This window comes from Salvelinus namaycush, chromosome 11 (genome assembly GCF_016432855.1).
Source record: "Salvelinus namaycush isolate Seneca chromosome 11, SaNama_1.0, whole genome shotgun sequence".
In the NCBI taxonomy this organism is placed as follows: domain Eukaryota; kingdom Metazoa; phylum Chordata; class Actinopteri; order Salmoniformes; family Salmonidae; genus Salvelinus; species Salvelinus namaycush.
In genome coordinates, this window is record NC_052317.1 from 26,183,731 (window position 1) to 26,209,311 (window position 25,581).

The 25,581-nt window shown below is 43.0% G+C and overlaps 1 protein-coding gene across 2 annotated transcripts in view; it reads left to right on the top strand.

Annotated features, from left to right (window-relative positions):
• The window catches only part of LOC120055950 (tensin-3-like), an 82,974-nt gene extending 57,650 nt beyond the window's left edge, over window positions 1–25,324 (top strand). For both annotated transcript variants that reach the window (XM_039004024.1, XM_039004025.1), the window contains exons 17-26: window positions 2,637–2,778; window positions 3,812–4,407; window positions 4,643–4,729; window positions 4,946–5,077; window positions 21,442–21,537; window positions 21,777–21,854; window positions 22,624–22,704; window positions 22,947–23,130; window positions 23,436–23,504; window positions 23,639–25,324. In XM_039004024.1, coding sequence (XP_038859952.1) covers window positions 2,637–2,778; window positions 3,812–4,407; window positions 4,643–4,729; window positions 4,946–5,077; window positions 21,442–21,537; window positions 21,777–21,854; window positions 22,624–22,704; window positions 22,947–23,130; window positions 23,436–23,504; window positions 23,639–23,813 — 1,640 coding nt within the window. In that variant the 3' untranslated portion in view covers window positions 23,814–25,324. The remainder of the gene's footprint in view (window positions 1–2,636; window positions 2,779–3,811; window positions 4,408–4,642; window positions 4,730–4,945; window positions 5,078–21,441; window positions 21,538–21,776; window positions 21,855–22,623; window positions 22,705–22,946; window positions 23,131–23,435; window positions 23,505–23,638) is intronic.
• The last annotated feature ends 257 nt before the right edge of the window (window positions 25,325–25,581 follow it).

Below are 25,581 nucleotides of genomic sequence, written 5' to 3' on the forward strand. Positions count from 1 at the left end.
ATCAGTTAACATAGTTTGAATGAACATTGTACATTACCATGGTAATTACTGCATCACAATACCAGGAAGCCATTGTGAGTGTACCAATGAGTTTACCAGTCACATTTCTATGGCTAGACACCTGTCAGGGTTTCCAGAGCTATGATTGATGAAATAAAAGCTTTACTCAATTATGTCTGGGGACTTTTCATTTCTGCTTGAATGAATTAGTCTGATTTGTTGACTCAGTGCCACTGCCTGCCAGGCAGCAGTAAGGCCTGCCAGGGAGAGTAATCTGCTCCGTACTGAACAGATCGATGAATGGCTGCTGTACTGTTGAGCTAGCAGCAGACTGACTTACTGACTGACTGGAGAATGATTTAACTAACACCACTGCTGACTGCTCTGTTTGGTATTGGATGTACTCTATTATACTGCACCTGGGGGAGAGCGCTTTTATTTGACTGAAATTCTTAAGGGTATGATTAAGAGTTTAGGCATTTTTGCCCAGTTTTTGTTCATGTGATATCCAGATGTTTTGGAGAAATTGGATCTGTATTTCTTTTGGAGTGTTGGTCAATAGACGGTCTGAAACAAGCAAATAAGAAAATGCTAATGTTAAACGAGGCAGTGTGAGAGGATGGCCCTAAAAATCTCCAAATGCTCATGTTCCATGTGCAACCAGAGGAAATAAAACTCTAGACCACCTTTACTGCACACACAGAGACGCGTACAAAGCTCTCCCTCACCCTCCATTTGGCAAATCTGACCATAACTCTATCCTCCTGATTCCTGCTTACAAGCAAAAACTAAAGCAGGATGTACCAGTGACTCGCTCAGTAGGGAAGTGGTCAGATGACGCAGATGCTAAGCTACAGGACTGTTTTGCTATCAAACACTGGAATATGTTCTGGGATTCTTCCGATGGCATTGAGGAGTACACCACATCAGTCACTGGCTTCATCAATAAGTGCATCAATGACGTTGTCCCCACAGTGACCCTACGTACAGACCCCAACCAGAAGCCATGGATTACAGGCAACATCCACACTGAGCTAAAGGCTAGAGCTGTCACTTTCAAGGAGCGGGACTCTAACCCGGATGCTTATAAGAAATCCCGCTATGCCCTCCGACGAACCATCAGGCAAAGCGTCAATACAGGACTCAGATTGAATCCTACTACACTGGCTCCAAAGCTCGTCGGATGTGGCAGGACTTGCAAACTATTACAGACTACAAAGGGAAGCACAGCCGCGGGCTTCCCAGTGACACAAGTCTACCAGATGAGCTAAAATACTTCTACTTCTGTAACCATGAAGTGCTTTGAAAGGCTGGTCATGGCTTACATCAACACCATTATCACAGAAACCCTAGACCCACCACAATTTGCATACCGCCCCAACAGATCCACAGATGACGCAATCTCTATTGCACTCCACACTGCCCTTTCCCACCTGGACAAAAGGAACACCTACATGAGAATGCTATTCATTGACTACAGCTCAGCGTTCAACACCATAGTGCCCTTAAAGCTCATCATTAAGCCAAGGACCCTGGGACTACACACCTCCCTCTACAACTGGATCCTGGACTTCCTGACGGGCTTACCCCAGGTGGTAAGGGTAGGTAACAACACATCTTCCACATTGATCCTCAACACGGGGGCCCCTCAGGGGTGCGTGCTCAGTCCCATACTGTACTCCCTGTTCACCCATGACTGCATGGCCAAGCACGACTCCAACACTATCATTAAGTTTGCAGATGACACAACAGTGGTAAGCCTGATCATAGACAATGATGAGACAGCCTATAAGGTGGAGATCAGAGACCTGGCCGTGTGGTGCCAGAATAACAACCTCTCCCTCAACGTGATCAAGACAAAGGAGATGATTGTGGACTACGGAAAAAGGAGGGCCGAGCACACCTCCATTCTCATCGACAGGGCTATAGTTGAGAGCTTTAAGTTCCTTGGTGTCCACATCACCAACAAACTACCATGGTCCAAACTCACCAAGACAGTTGTGAAGAGGGCACTACAATGCCTATTCCCCCTCAGGAGACTGAAAAGATTTGTTATGGGTCCTCAGATCCTCAAAAATGTCTACATCTGAACAATCAAGAGCATCCTGAATGGTTGCATCACCACCTGGTATGGCAACTACTCGGCCCCCGAGCACAAGGCACTACAGAGGGTAGTGTGTACGGCCCAGTACATCACTGGGGCCAAGCTTCCTGCCATCCAGGACCTCTATACCAGGCAGTGTCAGGACGGCCCTAAAAATCTCCAAAGACTCCAACCACCCTAGTCATAGACTGTTCTCTCTGCTACCGCATGGCAAGCGGTACCGGAGCGCCAAGTCTAGGCCTAAAAGGCTTCTTAACAGCTTCTACCCCCAAGCCATAAGACTCCTTAAGAAAAGCTAATCAAATGGATACCCAGACTATATGTTATTTTTCTATTTTCTTCTTCTTCTTTTTTCTTCTTTAAACTGCATTGTTGGTTAAGGGCTTGTAAGTAAGAATTTCATGGTTGTATTCAGCGTATGTGACAAATCAAATTTGATTTGAAAGATGTTTAGTGCATTCTAGCCCTAGTCCTTGAATGTATTTATCCAATATGTTTCATTTGTCATGTATGCCCTCTCACACCCCCACAGAGCCTCACGGTTACTTAGAGATGATTGGTCACCTTCCCCAGTCCACAGATGAGGGCCTACCAGACTCCTCCTCCAGCAGCCATAGGTCCTTCGGCTCCTCTCGCTCCGCCTTCACAAGTGGGACGCTCCAACGGACAGACAGGTATAGCCAGTCACAAACAAGCCTTTCACATAATTATTAGAAGCCTAGGTCATGTTTATTCAAAGGTCATTTCTTGGAATATAGTAGATGGTTACGGACCCAATCACTTAGATTTTTATATATACTGAAGAAAAATATAAATACAACATGTAAAGCGTTGGTCCCATCTTTCATGAGCTGAAATAAAGATCCAAGAAATTTTCCACATGCACAAAAAGCATATTTCTATCAAATTTTGGACACAAATTTGTTTACATCCCTGTTAGTCAGCATTTCCCTTTTGCCAAGATAATCGATCCATCTGACAGGTGTGGCATACTAAGAAGCTGATTAAACAGCATGATCATTACACAGGTGCATCTTGTGCTGGGGACAATAAAAGTCCACTCTATAATGTGCAGTTCTGTCACATAACACAATGCCACATGTCTCAAGTTTTGAGGGAGCGTGCAATTGGCATGCTGATGGCAGGAACGTCCACCAGAGCTGTTGCTAGATAATTTGATGTTCATTTCTCTACCATAAGCCACCTCCAACGTAATTTTAGAGAATTTGGCAGTACATCCAACCAGCCTCACAACTGCAGACCATGTGTAACCATGCCAGCCCAGGACCTACACATTTGGCTTCTTCCCCTGCGGGATATTCTGAGACCAGCCACCCGGGCAGCTGATGAAACTGAGAGACCTTTGTATCACAGACCTTCTGTCTGTGATACAGGCCTTTTGTAGGGAAAAACTCATTCTGATTGGCTGGGCCTGGCTCCCAAATGGGTGGGCCTATGGCCTCCCCTGCCCAGTCATGTGAAATCCATAAATTAGGGCCTAATTTATTTATTTAAATTGATTGATTTCCTTATATGATCTGTAACTCAGTAAAATCATTGAAATTGTGGCATGTTGTATTTATATTTTTGTTCAGTATAATTATGGTTATAGGCTACATGTTCTGAAAATACGTTATGGTCGTACAGTTTGATTATAGATGTGTTTTTGATTATCTTCTAATTTGGTGTTCTTCCTCCTTTCTCCAGCCCCTCCATGGGTCAGCCCTGGCCAGAGGACAGAGCCCTCCTGAGCCGCCACACCTCCCTCAGCACCTGCCCCACCCCCAGGCACCCCCCTCCCCACTCCATGTCCCTAGACTACGGACACCACTCCCCTCCCATGCACCCTCACCCGGCCCCCAATGCCCACAGCTCCCCACGGGGAAGCCAGCGGAGCCACATGGCCCGCTACGCCCTCACCCACAGCCCCGCACACAGCTTTGATGAGCAGGACGACTCAGGCCTGGGGAGCTACGGCACCGCCGACTGCCCAGTCTCTGCCTCTCCTCTTCTGGGGAACGGAGGCATGGAGAGGGGCATGTTGATGTCTGGTTCCATGGACCAGCAGGGCACCATCCGGACCAAGCAGCACCAGCAGCTCCAGGCCCAGGGGGCCTTGCCTCCGCTGCTGCCCGAGAAGAGGAGGGCGTCAGACGGGGAGCACTCCCTGGGCACGGCCTCCCCAGCCCCCAGCGGGTTCTCCAGCCCACACAGCGGGAGCTCCCTCAGTATCCCCTTCCCCAATGTCCTGCCTGACCTCTCAGCCTCTGCACAGATGCCGGGCACTGCCTTACCTCTGCCAGGTAACCCTCAAGCTAGCGCAGTCAATAGCCAATCACTTATATGAGCCAATGGCTTGGGTTGGTGCAATACTTTAAAGAAGGTAATCAGTACTGTATCCTTTAGGTACTGCCCTGTGAGTGTTCTCTGTCAATTTGGATTTGCCACATGTGGATGTCTTTTAAATGTAGTGTTTGAATTCCTGAGGTCTTTGTGCATTGGCTAACCTCTGGTCTGTTTGTGATACTGTATTTCCAGATGTCCTGGCCATCAAGCAGGTGACTGTAAAATTTGTGCAAGACACATCAAAATTCTGGTACAAGCCTGATATCTCCAGGGACCAAGGTAAAAACATGAAGAAATACTTGTCTTGTCTACCAACTGTATTTTGTCTGCTGAATTTCCATGATGCTCTTCAACATGTTGAAAGTGATTTTGTCCAGTTTTAGCAGAGTTTCCAATTTGCACACTCCTCCATGACACCATCGTTAAAATATCTTCCTCCTCTCCTCCTTTACTCCCTTACTCTATACTCCTCTTCTCCTCCTCTCCTCCTCTCAGCTATCTCAGTCCTGAAGGACAAAGAGCCTGGTTGTTTCATTGTACGCGACAGCCACTCCTTCAGAGGTGCTTATGGGCTGGCCATGAAAGTGGCCACACCCCCTCCCTCAGTCCTGCAGCAGACCAAGAGAGGTAGGCATTGGCTGAAATATATAAATGGGCGGAGCTTTGGTTCGACTCAAAGCGGTTCCTGTTTGATGTAGGAAATGGGAGTAGGATGATGATTGACGAAGCACATATATGCTGACCTAAGTCCGTTTTGTGTTCACCCATGGTCATTGTTAGAATCGTTGGAGGATAAGCTGATCCTAGATCTGTGCCTACAGGCAGGTTCCACCCTATTTCCAGAACCTTTCTGCCCCAGTAGAACAGGGGTATCATGGAATGAGCCAACTGAGAGGCAGCATCCTGGGAATCTAACAATAACAATCACCATAAAAGCCCTCTACTATTACACCCCTATGACCTTACTTCCATGGAGGGAACATGATAGTCACCTCTCTGTCCCCTCTCTCTACATCTCCTAGCTTTGGGTCTCTCTTCTGGGCAGTATCATGATAGAGCCAAGCAGCCCTTCTCTTTGCCAACTAGTCTTAGATGTGGCGGCTAGTGTTTCAAGACAAACAATAGACATGCTGTCTTTATAAACCTGCACAGATTTACCTCCAGAGATACTTTTTGCCTTACTTTACTTGACATATGCCGGCTGAAAAAAAACAGCATACACCAGCATAGGCTGGTGACCAGCCTTCATTGTGTTTTCATTGGTTACCAGATTTTGTTGTGTTTTGGCGGGTGACCAGTCTTCACTGTGTTTTTGCTGGTAACCAGACTTTGCTGTGTTTTTTCTGGTGACCAGCATTTTCAGTTTTTTTGCTAGTGACCAGCCTTCGCTGTGTTTTGGACACATAAGCTGGTCACCCGCAAAACCAGCATCAAGTCACATTATGCTGTCTTGCAAAGTGATGTCTAATTCCTATTGAAATCGAGCCTGACTGGGGATATCCAAAAATGTGAACTTTTATTTACCCACAATCTGCAATCAAAATGACTGCCAGGGTTACCATTTCAGTAAAAGGTGCATTAGGTCCAACTAACAGATTGGATTAGTTTAGAAATTGTACTCTATTTATCTTTGTGTAGCACAAAAGTTGAAATAAATACAATTGTGTGAATGTCTAGTAGTTATGTCTAGATTTGTTTTAAAGCCCTGGATAGGCCACATACGCTATAAACAGGGTCCCTATAAGACCACAATTGCTTTGCAGCATGTTCAGGATTTCTTTAAAAAGTGAGTCAGTATACCATTTGAATAAACTAGATATCCTAAATAGTGTTGTGTTTGCATTTTCTCAAAGTCAGCCAGCCAAGAGTAGGCTTACCTATAGGTGAGTATGGGTGACAGTGACTGATCAATTGTTTAATTCAAGAGAGGTTTTATCCGAGCAAGGGTTCAACATCATTCCTGAAGTCAAATATATCTCCAGATCTACACAATATGTGCAGGGTAATGTTCATGAATGTGTTGTAGCATTAACCAACCCTAACACCGAACATTACCATAACCACATGTTTTCAATAAAAGACACATGAAACTGGTTATGCTATTGAAGAATCCACATTGAACAGGCCAATATACTAATGTCTAACTTTATAAACGTGTTCTTAAGTTATTCGCTATTTTGTTTATATCGCTTATGAGACTGGACATGGAATGGAAAGTAGTCGACAGAAGAATCCCCGACTTGCGCGAGCTAGGCAAATTAGAAAAACAAGATACCCAACTTTGACTCAAAATGCAATTAGCCTTCTTCCTGTAACTTAGAACATGACACTTTTCCATTGACTTCTGCAAGAATCTTCTTTGCGCACACGCGAATTACAGGAAGTAATGTAATCGTTTGTTGAGTCTCTTGGTAGATTACCGTCTCCGATTCAAGTTTCTCCAGTGATAAAGTTGTACATTTTCTGTGACAAAAAGAAATGAGAGGATTTCATATTATACATGTCAGACACATAGTGTTCTATAATATACTTCAATCTGAACGTTTTGTTCACATAATGTGCCTTATGTTACCGCTCCATTCTTTTCTTAAAATGTTTTATTTCATTTTTTTCCATTTTTTCATTGAATATCCAAAACATACAAAACATACAAAAAAAACAAGAAAATATATATTTTTTATTCCATTCCCCCCCCCCAAGAACCCCCCCCCCCGCAATGCACCAACAACTAAGAAAATGAACTCATGAGAAAAAAGAAAAAGACAAAAGAAAACAGAAAACAACAATGCAAAAAAAACAAGGGACATCAAGGACAACTAAAATCATAACAGCAAGGCCAACTTTATATGTTTGAGTGCATGTCTGGCACTATTTACATATCTGTGTGTCCTTGTATGTGTGTATTTGAATGAGAGTGTGTGTATATGCATGTGTACGTACACGCTTCCTAATCCTAATCCTTTTCTTTAGGCTAATATACACAGGCTACAATAGTGTTTTATGAAATGTTACTAACATTATAGAAATAACTACACATTCTAGCTATACCAATAACACCAATAATCAATGCAAATATCCAATGTTGCTACTTGCCAGTAATATCCAGCAGCAGTAAGGCCGCGTGCGTCTTCTACTAAAACAAGTCCACGTGCTGAACAGCAACTAGCCATGTTGGAGTCCATTTCAGTGGGGGATGGGCAGTGCGGGCAATGTACAGTGCATTCGGAAAGTACTCAGACCCCTTCACCTTTTCCACATTTTGTTACGTTACAGCCTTATTCTGAAATGAATTAAATTACCTTTTCCCTCATCAATCTACACACGATACCCCATAATGATAAAACGAAACAGGTTTTTTGAAATTTTTGCAAACGTATTTAAAATAAAAAACATAAATACCTTATTCAGACCCTTTGCTATGAGCCTCGAAATTGAGCTCAGGTGCATCCTGATTCCATTGATCATCCTTGAGATGTTTCTACAACTTTATTGGAGTCCACCTGTGGTAAATTCAATTGATTGGACATGATTTGAAAAGGCACACACCTGTCTATATAAGGTCCAACAGTTGACAATGCATGTCAGCAAAAACCAAGCCATTAGGTCAAAGGAATTGTCCGTAGATTGTCCACAGATCTGCGAAAGGATAGCAAAAAAGTTCTGCAGCAATGGAGGTCCAAAAGAACACAGTGGCTTCCATCATTCTTAAATGGAAGAAGTTTGGTTGCAACAAGACTCTTCCTAGAGCTGGTCACCCGGCCAAACTGAACAATCGGGGGAGAAGGGCCTTGGTCAGGGAGGTGACTAAGAACCCGATGGTCACTCTGACAGAGCTCCAGAGTTCCTCTATGGAGATGGGAGAACCTTCCAGAAGGACAACCATCTCTGCAGCAATCAGGTCTTTATGGTAGAATGAACAGATGGAAGCCACTCCTCAATAAAAGGCACATGACAGCCCACTTGGAGTTTGACAAAAGAGCACCTAAAGACTTTTGGACCATGAGAAACAAGATTCTCTGGTCTGATGAAACCACAATTGAACTCCTCGGCCTGAATACCAAGCATCACGTCTGGAGGAAACCTGGCACCATCCCTACGGTGAAGCATGGGGGTAGCAGCATCATGCTGTGGGGATGTTTTTCCGCGACAGGGACTGGGAGGCTAGTCAGGATCGAGGGGAAGATGAACGGAGCAAAGTACAGAGAGCTCGTTGATGAGAACCTGCTCCCGAGCGCTCAGGACCTCAGACTGGGGCGAAGGTTCACCTTCCAACAGGACAATGACCCTAAGCACACAGCCAAGACAACGCAGGAGTGGCTTTGGGACAAGTCTCTGAATGTCCTTGAGTGGCCCAGCCTGAGCCCGGACTTGAACTCGATCTAACATCTCTGGAGAGACCTGAAAATAGCTGTGCAGCGACATTCCCCATCCAACCTGACAGAGCTTGAGAGGATATGCAGAGAAGAATTGGAGAAACTCCCCAAATACAGGTGTGTCAAGCTTGTAACGCCATACCCAAGACTCAAGGCTGTAATAGCTGCCAAAGGTGCTTCAACAAAGTACTGATTAAAGGGTCTGAATACTTACAGTATGTAAATGTAATATGACATTTTTTTATTTACATTTTTTTGCAAATAATTCTAAAAACATGTATTTGCTTTGTAATTATGTAGTATTGTGTGTAGATTGATGAGGGAAAACACAATTTAATCAATTTTAGAATAAGGCTGTAATGTAACAAAATATGGAAATTAGTCAAGCGGTCTGAATACTTTCCAAATGCACTGTATATGTGACTCAAATACTATCTGGATAGATTGAAGGTGATGCTGTTGAATCATAAAGACCTATCCAATTGTTTACCAGATCGACAAAAAAGTTCAGTCCCCTGGTAGATCACGTGTGCCTTGCATGCAAGCCGCGCACGAACAATGTGTTGCCTGGGGGGGCAACCTCCTGGGACAATGTTTTTTTTTGTAGTTTAACTTTTTGTTTTTTTGCCATGGGGGAGAAAGAAGAATTTGTAGTTTTATAGCTAATCTCATGCTATTTACACATTTTACCATGAGGCTGAGAAAATGTTGCAGTTTTAAAGCAAATTTCCTGTAATAAAAAAAACAACATTTAATGTTTCCGGTAGAACAGGAAAATTATGAGACAAGATTAAGTTGCCTGGTTTCAGGATCAGTTATCTTAATAGAATGTAATAAACATATTTTTTCCCAAAAGAATAAAGGGTCAATTATCTGGTTCATAACAATGCTTGGTTGAAAAATATACATTCACATACTTTCATATCCTATGTTCAGTCTCTTTAACAGTACATATACAGAGCCTTCAGAAAGTATTCACACCCCTTTACTTTTTCCACATTTTGTTGCGTTACAGCCTGAATTTAAGATGGATTACATTGAGATTGTTTTTGGTCACTGGGCTACACACAGTACCCTATAATGTCAAAGTAGAATAATGTCAATATGTATATTTTTAAACATTTTTACAAATTAAATAAAAATGAAAAGCTAAAATATCTTGAGTCAATAAGTATTTAACCCCTGTGTTATGTCAAGCCTAAATCAGTTCAGGATAAAGATTTGCTTAACAAGTCACATAATAAGTTGTATGGACTCTGTGTGCAGTAATAGTGTTTAACATGAGTTTTAAATGACTACCTCATATCTGTACCCCACACATGCAATTATCTGTAAGGTCCCTCAGTCGAGCAGTGAATTTCAAACACAGATTTAACCACAAAGACCAGGGAGGTTTTCCAATGCCTCACAAAGAAGGGCACTTATTGGTAACAGACATTGAATATCCCTTTGATCATGGTGACGTTATTAATTACACTTTGCATGGTGTATCAATACACTACACCCAGTCACTACAAAGATACAGGCGTCCTTCCTAACTCAGTTGCCGGAGAGGAAGGAAACTGCTCAGGGATTTCACCATGAGGCCGATGGTGACTTTTAAAAAGTTACAGAGTTTAATGGCTTTGATAGGAGAAAACTGAGGATGGAGCAACAGTATTGTAGTTACTCCACAGTTACTACACCAGTGGTGTAAAGTACTTAAGTAAAAAAAGAAAAAATTGTGCCATCTGGTTTGCTTAATTTAAGGAATTTGAAATGGTTTATACTTTACTTTTGATACTTAAGTATATTTAAAACCAAATACTGTTAGACTTTTACTCAAGTAATATTTTACTGGGTGACTTTCACATTTTCTATTAAGGTACATTTACTTTCACTTAAGTATGACAATTGAGTACTTTTTCCACCAATGGTGAAAACAAGGGAGCTTGTACAGAATAAAAATATTCCAAAACATGCATCCTGTTTGCAACAAGGCACTAAAGTAATACTGCAAAAAAATGTGGCAAAGCAATTAACTTTTTGTGCTGAATACGACTGTCACGCCCTGACCATAGAGCCCTCGGTTCTCTATGGTGTTTAGGTCAGAGCGTGACTAGGGGGGTGTTCTAGTCATTTATTTTCTATGTGGCTGGTTTGTATGGTTCCCAATTAGAGGCAGCTGGTAATCGTTGCCTCTAATTGGGGATCATATATACAGTGGGGAGAACAAGTATTTGATACACTGCCGATTTTGCAGGTCTTCCTACTTACAAAGCATGTAGAGGTCTGTAATTTTTATCATAGGTACACTTCAACTGTGAGAGACGGAATCTAAAACAAAAATCCAGGAAATCACATTGTATGATTTTTAAGTAATTAATTTACATTTCATTGCATAACATAAGTATTTGATCACCTACCAACCAGTAAGAATTCCGGCTCTCACAGACCTGTTAGTTTTTCTTTAAGAAGCCCTCCTGTTCTCCACTCATTACCTGTATTAACCTCTAATTCCTCCCAATCCCGGATCCGGGAGCACCCCCATCAGTAAAAAAGCTGACTAGCATAGCCTAGCATAGCGTCACAAGTAAATACTAGCATCTAAATATCATTAAATCACAAGTCCAAGACACCAGATGAAAGATACACATCTTGTGAATCCAGCCATCATTTCTGATTTTTTAAATGTTTTACAGGGAAGACACAATATGTAAATCTATTAGCTAACCACGTTAGCAAAAGACACCACTTTTTTTACTCTACCATTTTTTTCCTGCATAGGTAGCTATCACAAATTCGACCAAATAAAGATATAAATAGCCACTAACCAAGAAACAACTTCATCAGATGACAGTCTGATAACATATTTATTGTATAGCATATGTTTTGTTAGAAAAATGTGCATATTTCAGGTATAAATCATAGTTTACCATTGCAGCCACCATCACAACTCTCACCAAAGCGACTAGAATAACTACAGAGAGCAACGTGAATTACCTAAATACTCATCATAAAACATTTCTGAAAAATACACAGCGTACAGCAAATGAAAGACAAACATCTTGTGAATCCAGCCAATATTTCAGATTTTTTAAGTGTTTTACAGCGAAAACACAATATAGCATTATATTAGCTTACCACAATAGTCAGAAACACAAGCCATTTACCAGCAGCAAAGGTTAGCGATCGTAAGAAACAAGCAAAAGATATATAATTTTTGACTAACCTTCATAAACTTCTTCAGATGACAGTCCTGTAACATCATATTACACAATGCATATAGGGTTTGTTCGAAAATGTGCATATGTAGCGGCACAAATCGTGGTTATACAATGTGATTAGTGGCCAAACTTCAAGCAATCTGTCCGGCGCCATCTTGGAGAGGCACCTAATCTAATCGATAACTATTCATAAACTTGACTAAAAAATACAGGTTGGACAGCATATGAAAGATACATTAGTTCTTAATGCAACCGCTGTGCTAGATTTTTAAAATTAACGTTACTACGCATACAGCGTGCGCTAAAGCGAGACCGCACCGAAATTCATGGCGGAATTATTGTTTAACATTTGTCAACATAAATACGAATTAACAGCATAAAGACTTCTTACTATTTGCTGAGCTTCCATCAGAATCTTGGGTAAGGTGTCCTTTCTCCAGAACAATCGTCTTTTGGTTGAAAGATGTCCTCTTCTCCTGTAGAAATAGCAGCTAACGCTAGCCATGTGCCGGAGAGGTGTCCAACTCGCGATAGCGCGTGACAAAGAAATTCCAGAAAATCGCAATAAACTGATATAAACTGCTATAAGTCGGTTTAAATTAACTACCTTATGAAGTTTTTAAGACAAAAATCAAATTAAATCAGAGCCGGAGATATAGAACTGCTAAAACGAAAGCTTTTCAAGACGCCATGGTGATGTCCCTCCTGCGTCAGGCCCCCCGTTGAAAAGATCGGACCTTCCGTTCCAAGAGCTTTTATAGTGCCCCAGATGGTGCAATCCACTCCATTCAAATTCTCACTGCTTACTGACATCTAGAGGAAGGCGTATGCAGTGCATGTAGCCCCATAGCTTACATGGGAATTTATAAACTGACCCTAGAACAGAGACCTCGATTTCAGAAATCTCACTTCCTGACAGGAAGTGTGCTGCAGAATGAGTTCTGTTTCACTCAGAGAAATAATTCAAACGGTTTTAGAAACTAGAGAGTGTTTTCTATCCAATAGTAATAATAATATGCATATTGTACGAGCAAGAATTGAGTACGAGGCAGTTTAATTTGGGAACGAATTTTTACAAAGTCGAAATGGCGCCCCCCTATTGACAAGAAGTGGTTAACTGCATCTGTTTGAACTCGTTACCTGTATAAAAGACACCTGTCCACACACTCAATCAAACAGACTCCAACCTCTCCACAATGGTCAAGACCAGAGAGCTGTGTAAGGACATCAGGGATAAAATTGTAGACCTGCACAAGGCTGGGATGGGCTACAGGACAATAGGCAGGCAGCTTGGTGAGAAGGCAACAACTGTTGGCGCAATTATTAGAAAATGGAAGAAGTTGAAGATGACGGTCAATCACCCTCGGTCTGGGGCTCCATGCAAGATCTCACCTCCTGGGGCATCAATGATCATGAGGAAGGTGAGGGATCAGCCCAGAATTACACGGCAGGACCTGGTCAATGACCTGAAGAGAGCTGGGACCACAGTCTCAAAGAAAACCATTAGTAACACACTACGCCGTCATGGATTAAAATCCTGCAGCGCACGCAAGGTCCCCCTGCTCAATCCAGCGCATGTCCAGGCCCGTCTTCTGAAGTTTGCCAATGACCATCTGGATGATCCAGAGGAGGAATGGGAGAAGGTCATGTGGTCTGATGAGACAAAAGTAGAGCTTTTTGGTCTAAACTCCACTCGCCGTGTTTGGAGGAAGAAGAAGGATGAGTACAACCCCAAGAACACCATCCCAACCGTGAAGCATGGAGGTGTAAATATCATTCTTTGGCGATGCTTTTCTGCAAAGGGGACAGGACGACTGCACCGTATTGAGGGGAGGATGGATGGGGCCATGTATCGCAAGATCTTGGCCAACAACCTCCTTCCCTCAGTAAGAGCATTGAAGATGGGTCGTGGCTGGGTCTTCCAGCATGACAACGACCCGAAACACACAGCCAGGGCAACTAAGGACTGGCTCCGTAAGAAGCATCTCAAGATCCTGGAGTGGCCTAGCCAGTCTCCAGACCTGAACCCAATAGAAAATCTTTGGAGGGAGCTGAAAGTCCGTATTGCCCAGCGACAGCCCCGAAACCTGAAGGATCTGGAGAAGGTCTGTATGGAGGAGTGGGCCAAAATCCCTGCTGCAGTGTGTGCAAACCTGGTCAAGAACTACAGGAAACGTATGATCTCTGTAATTGCAAACAAAGGTTTCTGTACCAAATATTAAGTTCTGCTTTTCTGATGTATCAAATACTTATGTCATGCAATAAAATGCTAATTAATTACTTAAAAATCATACAATGTGATTTTCCGGATTTTTGTTTTAGATTCCGTCTCTCACCGTTGAAGTGTACCTATGATAAAAATTACAGACCTCTATATGCTTTGTAAGTAGGAAAACCTGCAAAATTGGCAGTGTATCAAATACTTGTTCTCCCCACTGTAGGTAGCCCTGTGTTTGTGGGATATTGTTTTGAGTGAGTGCATGTAGCACTACGGTACTTCCCGGTCGTTGTTTGTTTCTTGGTTTGTTTAAGTTTCACTAAAATAAAGATGTGGAACTCCAATCACGCTGTGCCTTGGTCCCTCTCTCCTCACGACCATGACAGAATATCCCACCAAGCAAGGACCAAGCAGCGTGTGACGGAGGTAAAGGAGTTTTGGACCTGGGAAGAAAATATGGGAGGTTGTGAGACCCTTCCTTGGAAGGAGACACCAAGGAAGGTGGAAGGACAACGACGACGCCGGGGACCGCAGCCACAGAAACCCCAAGGTTTTTTTTGGGGGGGGGGGCACGAGGGGTGGCTGGTGGAGCAGCGGAGAGTGGAAGAGTGGGTCATCAGTCCGGTGCCATCTGTGCCAGCTCCCCGTACTCACCCTGAAGAGCCAAAGACCGTCAGGGAGGCGATGGAGAAGTTGGGAGAGAGATAGAGATGAGAGAAATGTTATGTAGGTGTGTTCTGCACGGCATCCGACCTAAAGAGCCTGTCAGCAGTCTGGTGAGTCCTGTGCCAGCTCTCTGCACCCTTCCTGAAGTGTGTGTCACCAGTCCGGTGCCACCTGTGCCGGCTTCACGCACCAGGCCGCCAGTGCGCCTCCCCAGTCCGGTTCATCCTGTGCCAGCTCCCCGCACTCACCCTGAAGTACGTGTCACCTGTCCGGTGCCACCTGTGCCAGCTTCACGCACCAGGCCTCCAGTGCGCCTCCCCAGTCCGGAACGTCCTGTGCCAGCTCCACGCACTCACCCTGAAGTACGTGTCACCAGTCCGGTGCCACCTGTGCCGGCTCCACGCACCAGGCCTCCAGTGCGCCTCCCTAGTCCGGTACGTCCTGTGCCAGCTCCCCGCACTCGCCCTGAAGTGCGCCTCCCCAGTCCGGTGCCACCTGTGCCGGCTCCACGCACCAGGCCGCCAGTGCGCCTCCCCAGTCCGGTACTTCCTGTGCCAGCTCCCCGCACTCGCCTTGAAGTGCGTGTCACTAGTCCGGTGCCACCTGTGCCGGCTCCACGCACCAGGCCTCCAGTGCGTCTCCCCAGCCCGGTACGTCCGGTGCCAGCTCCCCGCACCCGGCCTCCAGTGCGCCTCCCCAGTCCCGCTCCAGGGCAGGAGCTTTCCTCTGCAAAGGTGTCCAGTCCAGGCACGGTGTCCAGTCCAGCTCCAGGGCAGGAGCCTTCCTCTGTGCCGGTGTCCAGTCCAGCTCCAAGGCCGGAGCCTTCCTCTGCGCCGATGCCCAGTAGGGGTATGGTGTCCAGTCCCGCTCCAGGGCAGGAGCCTTCCTCTGCGCCTGTGTCCAGTCCAGGCACGGTGTCCAGTCCAGCTCCAAGGCCGGAGCCTTCCTCTGTGCCGGTGCCCAGTCCGGGCACGGTGTCCAGTCCCGCTCCATGGCAGGAGCCTTCCTCTGCGCCGGTGCCCAGTCCAGGCACGGTGCCCAGTCCCGCTCCAGGACAGGAGCCTTCCTCTGCGCCGGTGCCCAGTCCGGGCACGGTGTCCAGTCCCGCTCCATGGCAGGAGCCTTCCTCTGCGCCGGTGCCCAGTCCAGGCACGGTGTCCAGCCCCGCTCCATGGCAGGAGTCTTCCTCTGCACCGATGCCCGGTCCGGGCGGCTGTCCAGTCCCGCTCCAAGGCCGGAGCTATCCTCTGCACCGGTGCCCAGTCCAGGCATGGCGACCAACCCAGCTCCATAGCCGGATCCGTGGGCGGGGCGGGTGCTACGAGCCCTCGGTTCTCTATGGTGTTTAGGTCAGAGCGTGACTAGGGGGTGTTCTAGTCATTTATTTTCTATGTGGCTGGTTTGTATGGTTCCCAATTAGAGGCAGCTGGTATTCGTTGCTTCTAATTGGTGATCATATTTAGGTAGCCATTTTCCCACCTGTGTTTGTGGGATATTGTTTTGAGTGAGTGCATGTAGCACTTCGGTACTTCCCGGTCGTTGTTTGTTTCTTGTTTGTTTAAGTTTCACTAAAATAAAGATGTGGAACTCCAATCACGCTGCGCCTTGGTCCGTCTCTCCTCACGACCGTGACAACAACGTTTTATGTTTGGGACAAATCCAGTACATCACATTACTGAGTACCACTCTCCATATTTTAAAGCATAGTGGTAGCTGCATCATGTTATGGGTATGCTTGTAATCGTTAAGGACTGGGGAGTTTTTCAGGATAAAAAATAAACAGAACGGTGCTAAGCACAGGCAAAACCGTTGAGGAAAAACTGGTTCAGTCTGCTTTCCAACAGACACTGGGAGATTAATTCACCTTTCAGCAGGGCCAAATCTACACCGGAGTTGCTTAGCAATAAGACACCAATAAGACAGTAAATGTTCCTGAGTGGACGAGTTACAGTTTTGACTTAAATCTACTTGAAAATCTATGGTAAGACTTGAAAATGGTTGTATAGCAATGATCAACAACAAATTTGACAGAGCTTGGAGAATTTTGAAAAGAATAATGTGCAAATGTTGCACAATTCTGGTGTGGAAAGCTCTTAGAGACTTCATCCACTTGGAATTCAGGCTGTAACATAATAAAATGTGGAATAATTCGAGGGCTATGAATACTTACTGAAGGCACTAATTCATTGCAATTCAACTAATTAGTATCTGTACCAAAATAAAGGTAATTCACTTACAAATAGTGTGAAAGGTATGCTATCTACCATGTAAAACCATCAAATTGTATGTATGTTTGTCCAACTCATCTCAACAGTGTAAACATAAATGTTACCCGATAGTACACAATCGACCACAATGACTCCAACTAGCTGTGTTACAGCTAATAGTAAAATACATTAAATTATAAATTATCAGTAAGTGTAAAAACAAAAAAGCAATATGTACCATAAACTTTTTGGAAAATGTAACATTTATCTCGACATGTAATAGCCCTGTCTGTTAGGTTTATGTACTCTTGTTTGTATATTTCTGTTTTTGTATTTGTTGTATTGTTCATAATAATAATAATAATAAAAAGCTATGGCTAAACTAGCGTTTAGCGTAAGGCTAGGTGAGCTAGTGAGCTTTCTAAAACAAATAACTAAAACATATAACTACAAGGATAATTGGCTAGTTTCAGGAAAAGTTCTCTCAATAGAATGAGGAAGTGAGGTCACAATCACCAGTGTAAAGGCCACCAACCAACAGATGGTGCCAATGCATTTCAGTGCATATTAAATGCATAAACCTGGAGGACCCCAATAATGAAATCAAAGTAATAAAAATGATGGCTCACGAATAATACACTTTTTTTATGTATAAATATATAAACACAAAACTGTGACCGTACATTTTGTTAGTGCGGAGGGGTGGGGGTGCTCAAATGCCAAGTGAAGTTTACTCCCAAACTGGTCTGCAAAACCACACCCTTCATTATCATATTTCCCAGCATGCTCTATTGCAGTTAGAGTTGTATAATTGCTTCTTTCAATATCTCTATTTTTGAATATACATTGATTCATTAATTAATCAATTAATTTATCTTATGCTACACAAAGATAAATAACATACAATTTTCTAAACTAATCCAATCTGTTAGTTGGATGTATTGTACCTGTTACTGAAATGGTTGTTCCAGTTTAGATGTTTTAGTTATGGTTATTTTTTTCATATTTCTAACCCTGGCAGTCTTTCTGAATGCAGATTATGGGATTCCAGGCTACATTTTTATAGAAATTACTTTGCAAGCCAGCATAATGTGACTTGATGCTGGTTTTGCTTTAGCTTATGTTTGTCACCAGTTTCCAAAACACAGTAAAGGCTGTTCAACAGTGAAAACACAACAAGGGCTGGTCTGCCTGCATAACTAGCAAGACCATGCTGGTCAGACCAGCTTGACCAGCTAGACCATGCTAGTCTTCCAGCATAACCTGCATGGGTGGGAAGTTCCAGTCCTCGAGGGCCTGATTGGTGTCACAGTTTTTCCCCAGCCCCAGCTAACACACCTGACTCCAATAATCACCTAATCATGATCTTCAGTTTAGAATGCGATTTGATTAATCAGCTGTGTTTGCTAGGGATGGAGAAAAAGTGTGGCATCAATCAGGCACCCGAGGACTGGAGTTGCCTGCCCCTGATGCTGGTTGGCCAGCAGAACCAGTTAGACCATGCTGGTCAGACCAGCTTGACCAGCATCCGACCAGCTTAGACCACCATGGACCAGATTGGAATTTATCCTGGTTTATGCAGTTTTTTTCAGCAGCACAGCTAATGTTTTAAAAAGCACATTGAAATACAGCCACAATTCAATTCAGAAATAGCCTGTCATGCAATATGTTTTTTTGTTCATGGCATGCAGCTCTTCCTGGAACTAATGTCTTTTTTTTATGGCCGATGCCATTTCAAATCAAATCAAATTGCATTTGTCACATGCAACAGGTGTAGACCTTTTTGTGAAATGCTTACTTACAGGCCCTTAACCAATAATGCAGTTAAAGAAATAGAGTTAAGAAAATAGTTCCTAAATAAACTAAAGTAAAAAAATGTAATCTAATCAGAAAGTAACACAAGAAAATGACATAACAATAACGAGGCTATATACAGGGTATACCGGTACCGAGTCAATGTGCGGGGATACAGGTTAGTCAAGGTAATTTGTAAAGTGACTATGCATAGATAATTAACAGCGAATATCAGTGGTGTAAAAACAATGCAAATAGTCCGGGTGGCCATTTGATTAGTTGTTCAGCAGTCTAATGGCTTGGGGGTAGAAGCTGTTAAGGAGCCTTTTGGTGCTAGACTTGGTGCTCATGTACTTCTTGCCGTGCGGTGGCAGAGAGAACAAACAGTCTATGACTTGGGTGACTGGAGTCTTTGGCAATTTTTTGGGCCTTCCTCTGACACCGCCTAGTATATAGGTCCTGGATGGCAGGAAGCTTGGCCCCAGGGATGTAGCGCCTTACGGTCAGATGCCGAGCAGTTGCCATACTATGATACTTCTTTGGTGATGTGGACACCAAGGAACTTGAAACTCTCGACCCGCTCCACTTCAGCCCCTTCGATGTTAATGGGGGCCTGTCCGGCCCTCCTTTTCCTATAGTCCACGATCAGCATTGAGGGAGAGGTTGTTGTCCTGGCACCACACTGCCAGGTCTCTGACCTCCTCCCTATAGGCTGTCTCATCACTGTCGGTGATCAGGCCTACCACTATCGTGTAGTCAGCAAGCTTAATGATGGTGTTGGAGTCCTGCTTGGCCACGCAGTCGTGGGTGAACAGGGAGTACAGGAGGGTACTAAGCACACACCCCTGAGGGGCCCCTGTGTTGAGGATCAGCATGGCAGATGTGTTGTTGTCTACCCTTACCACCTGGGGGTGGCCCGTCAGGAAGTCCAGGATCAAGTTGCAGAGGGAGGTGTTAAGTCCCAGGATCCTTAGCTTAGTGATGAGATTTGTGAGTGCTATGGTGTTGAACGCTGAGTTGTAGTCAATGAACAGCATTCTCACATAGGTGTTCATTTTGTCCAGGTGGTAAAGGGCGGTGTGGAGTGTGATTGAGATTGCGTCATCTGTGGATCTGTTGGGGCGGTGTGTGAATCTGGCTATATTTCAATTGAAAACAAACATAAGGGACTTCTAAAGAAAAGACAAATCATTATGATAATCTGAAGTCATATTCAGACATATTTCTAGGAATAGGCCTACAGAACACTAAGCTTGATATTTTTTACCCCAAACTTCTACCCTAACTAGGGCTGTGACGTTCATGGAATTTTGGATGATTGTTATTGGTCATATTGGTCAGCCAAATGACCATGGTCAACGTTATAATTGTTTGAATAGAAAAAAAAAAGTGTTATCTTTTAATCGTTTTTTTAAAAGCTCCTCTCCTCCGATCCTGCTGCTGCAGGGAGGGGGGCGTTTCCTAGGCAACCAAAGACTTGTTTGCTACAACACCTTGCTTGTTTCAGCAAGGAGCAACAAAGTTTAATCACGTTGTAAAGAGTTCATGTTACCGCTGAAACGGACTCAACCGCACGAATGCCCGGCCGTCACATCTTCAGTCAGCTGTTCATTCCAAACAAATTTACGCTTATGACGGTTATTTTATTTTCATGAATGTCTTCATCCAGAATCGTTGATTACATAATTATGCGGTAATTGTGCCAGCCTTAACACTAACCCAAAGGAACATGATCAACTAATGTGAATACTCCTGGAATGTGTTTGTGTTGCTCTCTGGGAAAGAAAGAAAATGGGTGCTGATAGTAATCCTGTAAGGCCTCAGAAACACCAATAGCGTTTGCTGGCCGAGAGTACTTAGCACCTGTGAACAGAGTGCAGGCCGTAATTTCCAAATCGAGTGTGCATCAATCTTACATGTAGAATCGAGTGAAAGTGTTGTCAGTCAGACATCTACAGCGGGTGGTCCCTAAAACACAGCACGCTGAATGACACTGGTGCCCCTATGCCCAGCCCAGAGCACAACCCACTGAGCCCTGACCCCTTTCTCCTTTTGTTCTGGTGTCGCTCGCCCCCTAAGCTTGCAGCAGGCTAGCACCTATAGTAACATTATGACGCAGTCCCTCTCCACACCTTCAGCTTTACTTTGTGACTCCTTAAGAGATTGAATCCTAAGCCGACTCCAGATGAAGGATTTTCTCAGGTCCCTTTGTACTGGAGGACATTCCTCAGATCCTCATGCCCCTCGGACACGCTGTTGTTAAATCATAATAACACTTATCTCAGCAGTGATTGGATAAGATTTATGTAACTCTTAGAATTCAGGAATAGGAGTTAACAGGGGTAATAGAACTTAGACACCGGTAACACAAACCCTAACCCTCATTACAGCCAACAGGTATAGTGCATTGTTACGGGTTATACACATATTATGAGCATTTATTAAATTACTGTGTATCATAACGTTCACTCTCTCTCTCTCTCTCTCTCTCTCTCTCTCTCTCTCGCTCTCTCTCTCTTTCTGATAGGAGGAGATCTGTCCAATGAGCTGGTCCGTCACTTCCTGATTGAATGTTCACAGAAAGGAGTTCGGTTGAAGGGCTGTCCCAATGAACCCTACTTTGGTGAGTGTCTCTTCTCTAGCACACTTTACATACTCGATTGAGGACAGTGGTAAAACAGTGGGGACCTCTGCTGGTTACTCTGTGTAACCAGCTAAATAATTTGACATGTTTCAGAGTTCCCTCTACTGGATAATCAACACAACTGCGCTTCAGACCTTCAGACCTTATGTTGAAAGCTCATCACAACTCTAAATTGCTATGATGTTTATAGTGTGTTTTCTATTGTTTTTGTTTTCCAGGAAGTTTAACAGCGTTGGTGTGCCAGCACTCAATTACTCCCCTGGCCCTGCCCTGCAAACTCATCATACCTGACAGAGGTGAGAAGCTACATCTTAGTATCATCAACAGAACAGATTTTACATTCACACAGAGAGTGTTGTATTTGACAAAACATATTGTGTCCCGTGGAAAAGCGAGAGAAATTAACACTACTCTCTCTTCTCTCTGTGCAACTAAATGTGACAGGGCTATAAATTGCAGTGCAGTTTAGAATGATATATATATACAGTCAAAAGTTTGGACACACCTACTCATTCAAGGGTTTTTATAAATTGTTTACTATTTTCTACATTGTAGAATTATAGTGAAGACATCAAAACTATGAAATAACACATATGGAATCATGTAGTAACCAAAAAAGTGTTAAACAAATCAAAATATGTTATATTTGAGATTCTTCAAAGTAGCCACCCTTTGCCTTGATGACAGCTTTCAAAATAAAATATATTTTGATTTAACACTTTTTTGGTTACTACATGATTCCATATGTGTTATTTCATAGTTTTGATGTCTTCACTATTATTCTACAATGTAGAAAATAGTAAAAATACAGAAAAACTCTTGAATGAGTAGGTGTGTCCAAACTTTTGACTGGTACCGTAAATTATGTGATTTATTAGCCTGTGCATGCAACTCTTGTCAACTTAGATGAATTGCCTCTACATGGTAGCTATAAACTCACGTCATCAGTGGCAGGGCCAGTAGAGAGATTAATTCAGTGATATATCAATGCCTCCTTTATCCCTCCTTTATCACTTTCTTCATTACATTGTATAGAAAATATTTTTTCCCCCCCAATGTCCATAGATCCTCTTGAAGACATGGTGGAGAATACTACTACACAATCTATCACCAACTCTGCTGCTGAGCTGCTCAAACAAGGAGCAGGTAGGGCTTAAATCCTTTTACTAACCACAAATCATCATTACGCACATGTTTATACAGGTGCATGACTATTAGATGAATCAATGGGGATTATATTAAAGGCTCATAATGAAGTATTGGGCAACAACAACAACAACCTCGGTTCCTTAGTGATTGTGTAGATAACATGGATTTGGTCTTGCAGTGTGTACTGTGTGGTTCCTGTGTGTGTTTCATCAGTGAGTAACGTGTATGTTTCTCTGCAGCATGTAACGTGTGGTTCCTGGGCTCGGTGGAGATGGAGTCTCTGACGGGGTACCAGGCTGTGCAGAAGGCCACCAGTGTGACGCTGGGCTCAGACCCTCTGGGTTCAGACCCTCTGCCCACCTCCACCGTGGTCCACTTCAAAGTCTCCTCACAGGGTATCACCCTCACCGACAACCAGAGGAAGTGAGTCATGGAGAATACACAGACAGAAAGACAGACACAAACACACACATAATATGTATGGTCACATTAGGAATGCATATAAAGTTAATATAAAATGATACATATGGGTTAACAACAATACTTATGAAAGGGATTGGAAACTCATTAGCAAAATATTTAACAAAACTCACTGGAGACTAGCAAAACAGAATCAACAATTGTTCTGGTTAGCATTTATGTGCGTTGATAAAGTAGTGTCAAAAGTAAAGTAGTATACAGTAATAATATGCATTTCTCTTTTTCCCTCCTCCCCCTCTTCTTTCCAGGTTATTCTTCAGAAGGCATTATGCAGTGAACACTGTCATCTTCTGTGCATTGGATCCTCAAGATCGGAAGTGAGTAAAGATGCCAGAATAAACATAATTTGAAATAAGAGTACGGTGGGGCTAATATCATCACTTTATACTGTTTGTATGACACCTTGCTGACAGTATGTTCTTCTTGTGTTCTTTCCCCCAACCATTCTTAGGTGCAAAAAAGATGGCTGCACTTCAGCAAAGATCTTTGGCTTTGTGGCGAGGAAGACGGGCAGTGGGCAGGACAATGTGTGCCACCTGTTTGCCGAGCACGACCCCGAGCAGCCCGCCAGCGCCATTGTCAACTTCGTCTCCAAGGTGATGATTGGCTCCCAGAAGACCAAGTAGACCTGCCACGCTGCTAGCTGATTGGCTAATGGGGCTGTTTCTAAAACTGGAAACTGTATTGTACAACCCACAACCTGAGGGTAATGACCCAGGACTTATTACGTTGGACTGGAAAGCAGTGGAAAAGAGTTCCACCCACAGAACTAGAATGAGTTCTGTGAGTCTCTATTTCTATGTTTCCACCACCTAAGAATGGGATACAACGAACAATGGATAACTGGACATTGGATAGATTTATCTTGATAACGAGCATGCAACTCCACCACCTATCCAAGTAAACTCCTAGTCACAGCACAGAGGGAACTGTGGACCATCAGCAGGACAGGGGACTCAATCAAATATTTCTTGAGTCGAATGAAAACTCAAAACTTCCTTTGACTTCATTTTCTAATAGACTCTCCTAATGATGAGCATTAGGGGTGTGTATGCAGGGAAACATAGAATACAACAGGTATATTATAACGTGTATTTCATTTTCATTTATTGTTATAGAACTAATACAGGTGTTTGCATTTCTGTGGGGTTTACAGTTTTATGTATCCCAGCTCTTTACAAGTTAGTTAAATATTCCTATTCTCAACATGCTCTGTATGGTGTGATACTATGCTCAAGGGGACCCTAGAAGCCTGGCATGTAAGGGTTTGTCGTGTCTAATATTTAACCAAAATGAAAGAAACAATATAAATAAAGCATTACTCAAGCTATTAAAAAGGGTAATGAAAAATACTTAATGAAAAACTTAATGAAAAACTTTTTTTTGTAAATGCATCAAATACTATTTTAAAAGTAATATCTATTGACTTCAAACATCCCTGAACTCATGTTTTACTATCCCAATCATTTCCCTTGAACTTTGATGTTGCTAACTCTGGAAACGTATGTGAGTTTAACCACTATCAAAACTAAAATACACACAAATGCTATGATCTGGATGGGGAGTGTTAGGATGAATTAAACCACAGACCATTATTTTATATGTAAACCCTAATATATTATATGATTAGTTTATCTAATTAGTTCATTACTTGTACTTCAAACTCCTTTATTACTTAATTCAGTAAAACTTTGTCTGGAAGAATGTTTAAACATTGATACATCACTGTTTGTTTTTCCTCTGGCTAGTCTCAAATAATTGTTTTCAATTGTATTTTTGGTGGTATATTATTGCCTCTAACTATATATTGGAATGTCTCATTATTAATATAAATATTTACATATATATATATATATATATACATTAGAGGACATTTGTATTATATATTTCATTTGGAATTCATATATTTCTTTGTGTTGGAACAATAGGTGATTATTGAGCTAAATGGAAAAGTGCAAATGTATTAACATTGCCCACTCAATGCACCGTGTGAGCTCAATCAAGCTCAACTTTTAAAACACATTTTTGTCTAAATTGACTTTCCTGATCACTTATTTCTTTATGTCAAATAATCTGGACAGGGACCATCTAATCCAATACGTTTTTGTTGAAATATTATACAGTCATTGTTTATGTACATTTTCATTGTATTTTTTCATATTTTTCTCATGATGTGCTAGTTATACACTTTATATACAAAAGTATGTGGACACCCCTTCAAATTAGTGGATTCGGCTATTTCAGTCACACCCGTTGCTGACAGGTGTATAAAATCGAGCACACAGCCATGCAATCTCCATAGACAAACATTGACGGTAGAATGGCCTTACTGAAGAGTTCAGTGACATTCAACGTGGCACCGTCATAGTATGCCACCTTTCCAACAAGTCAGTT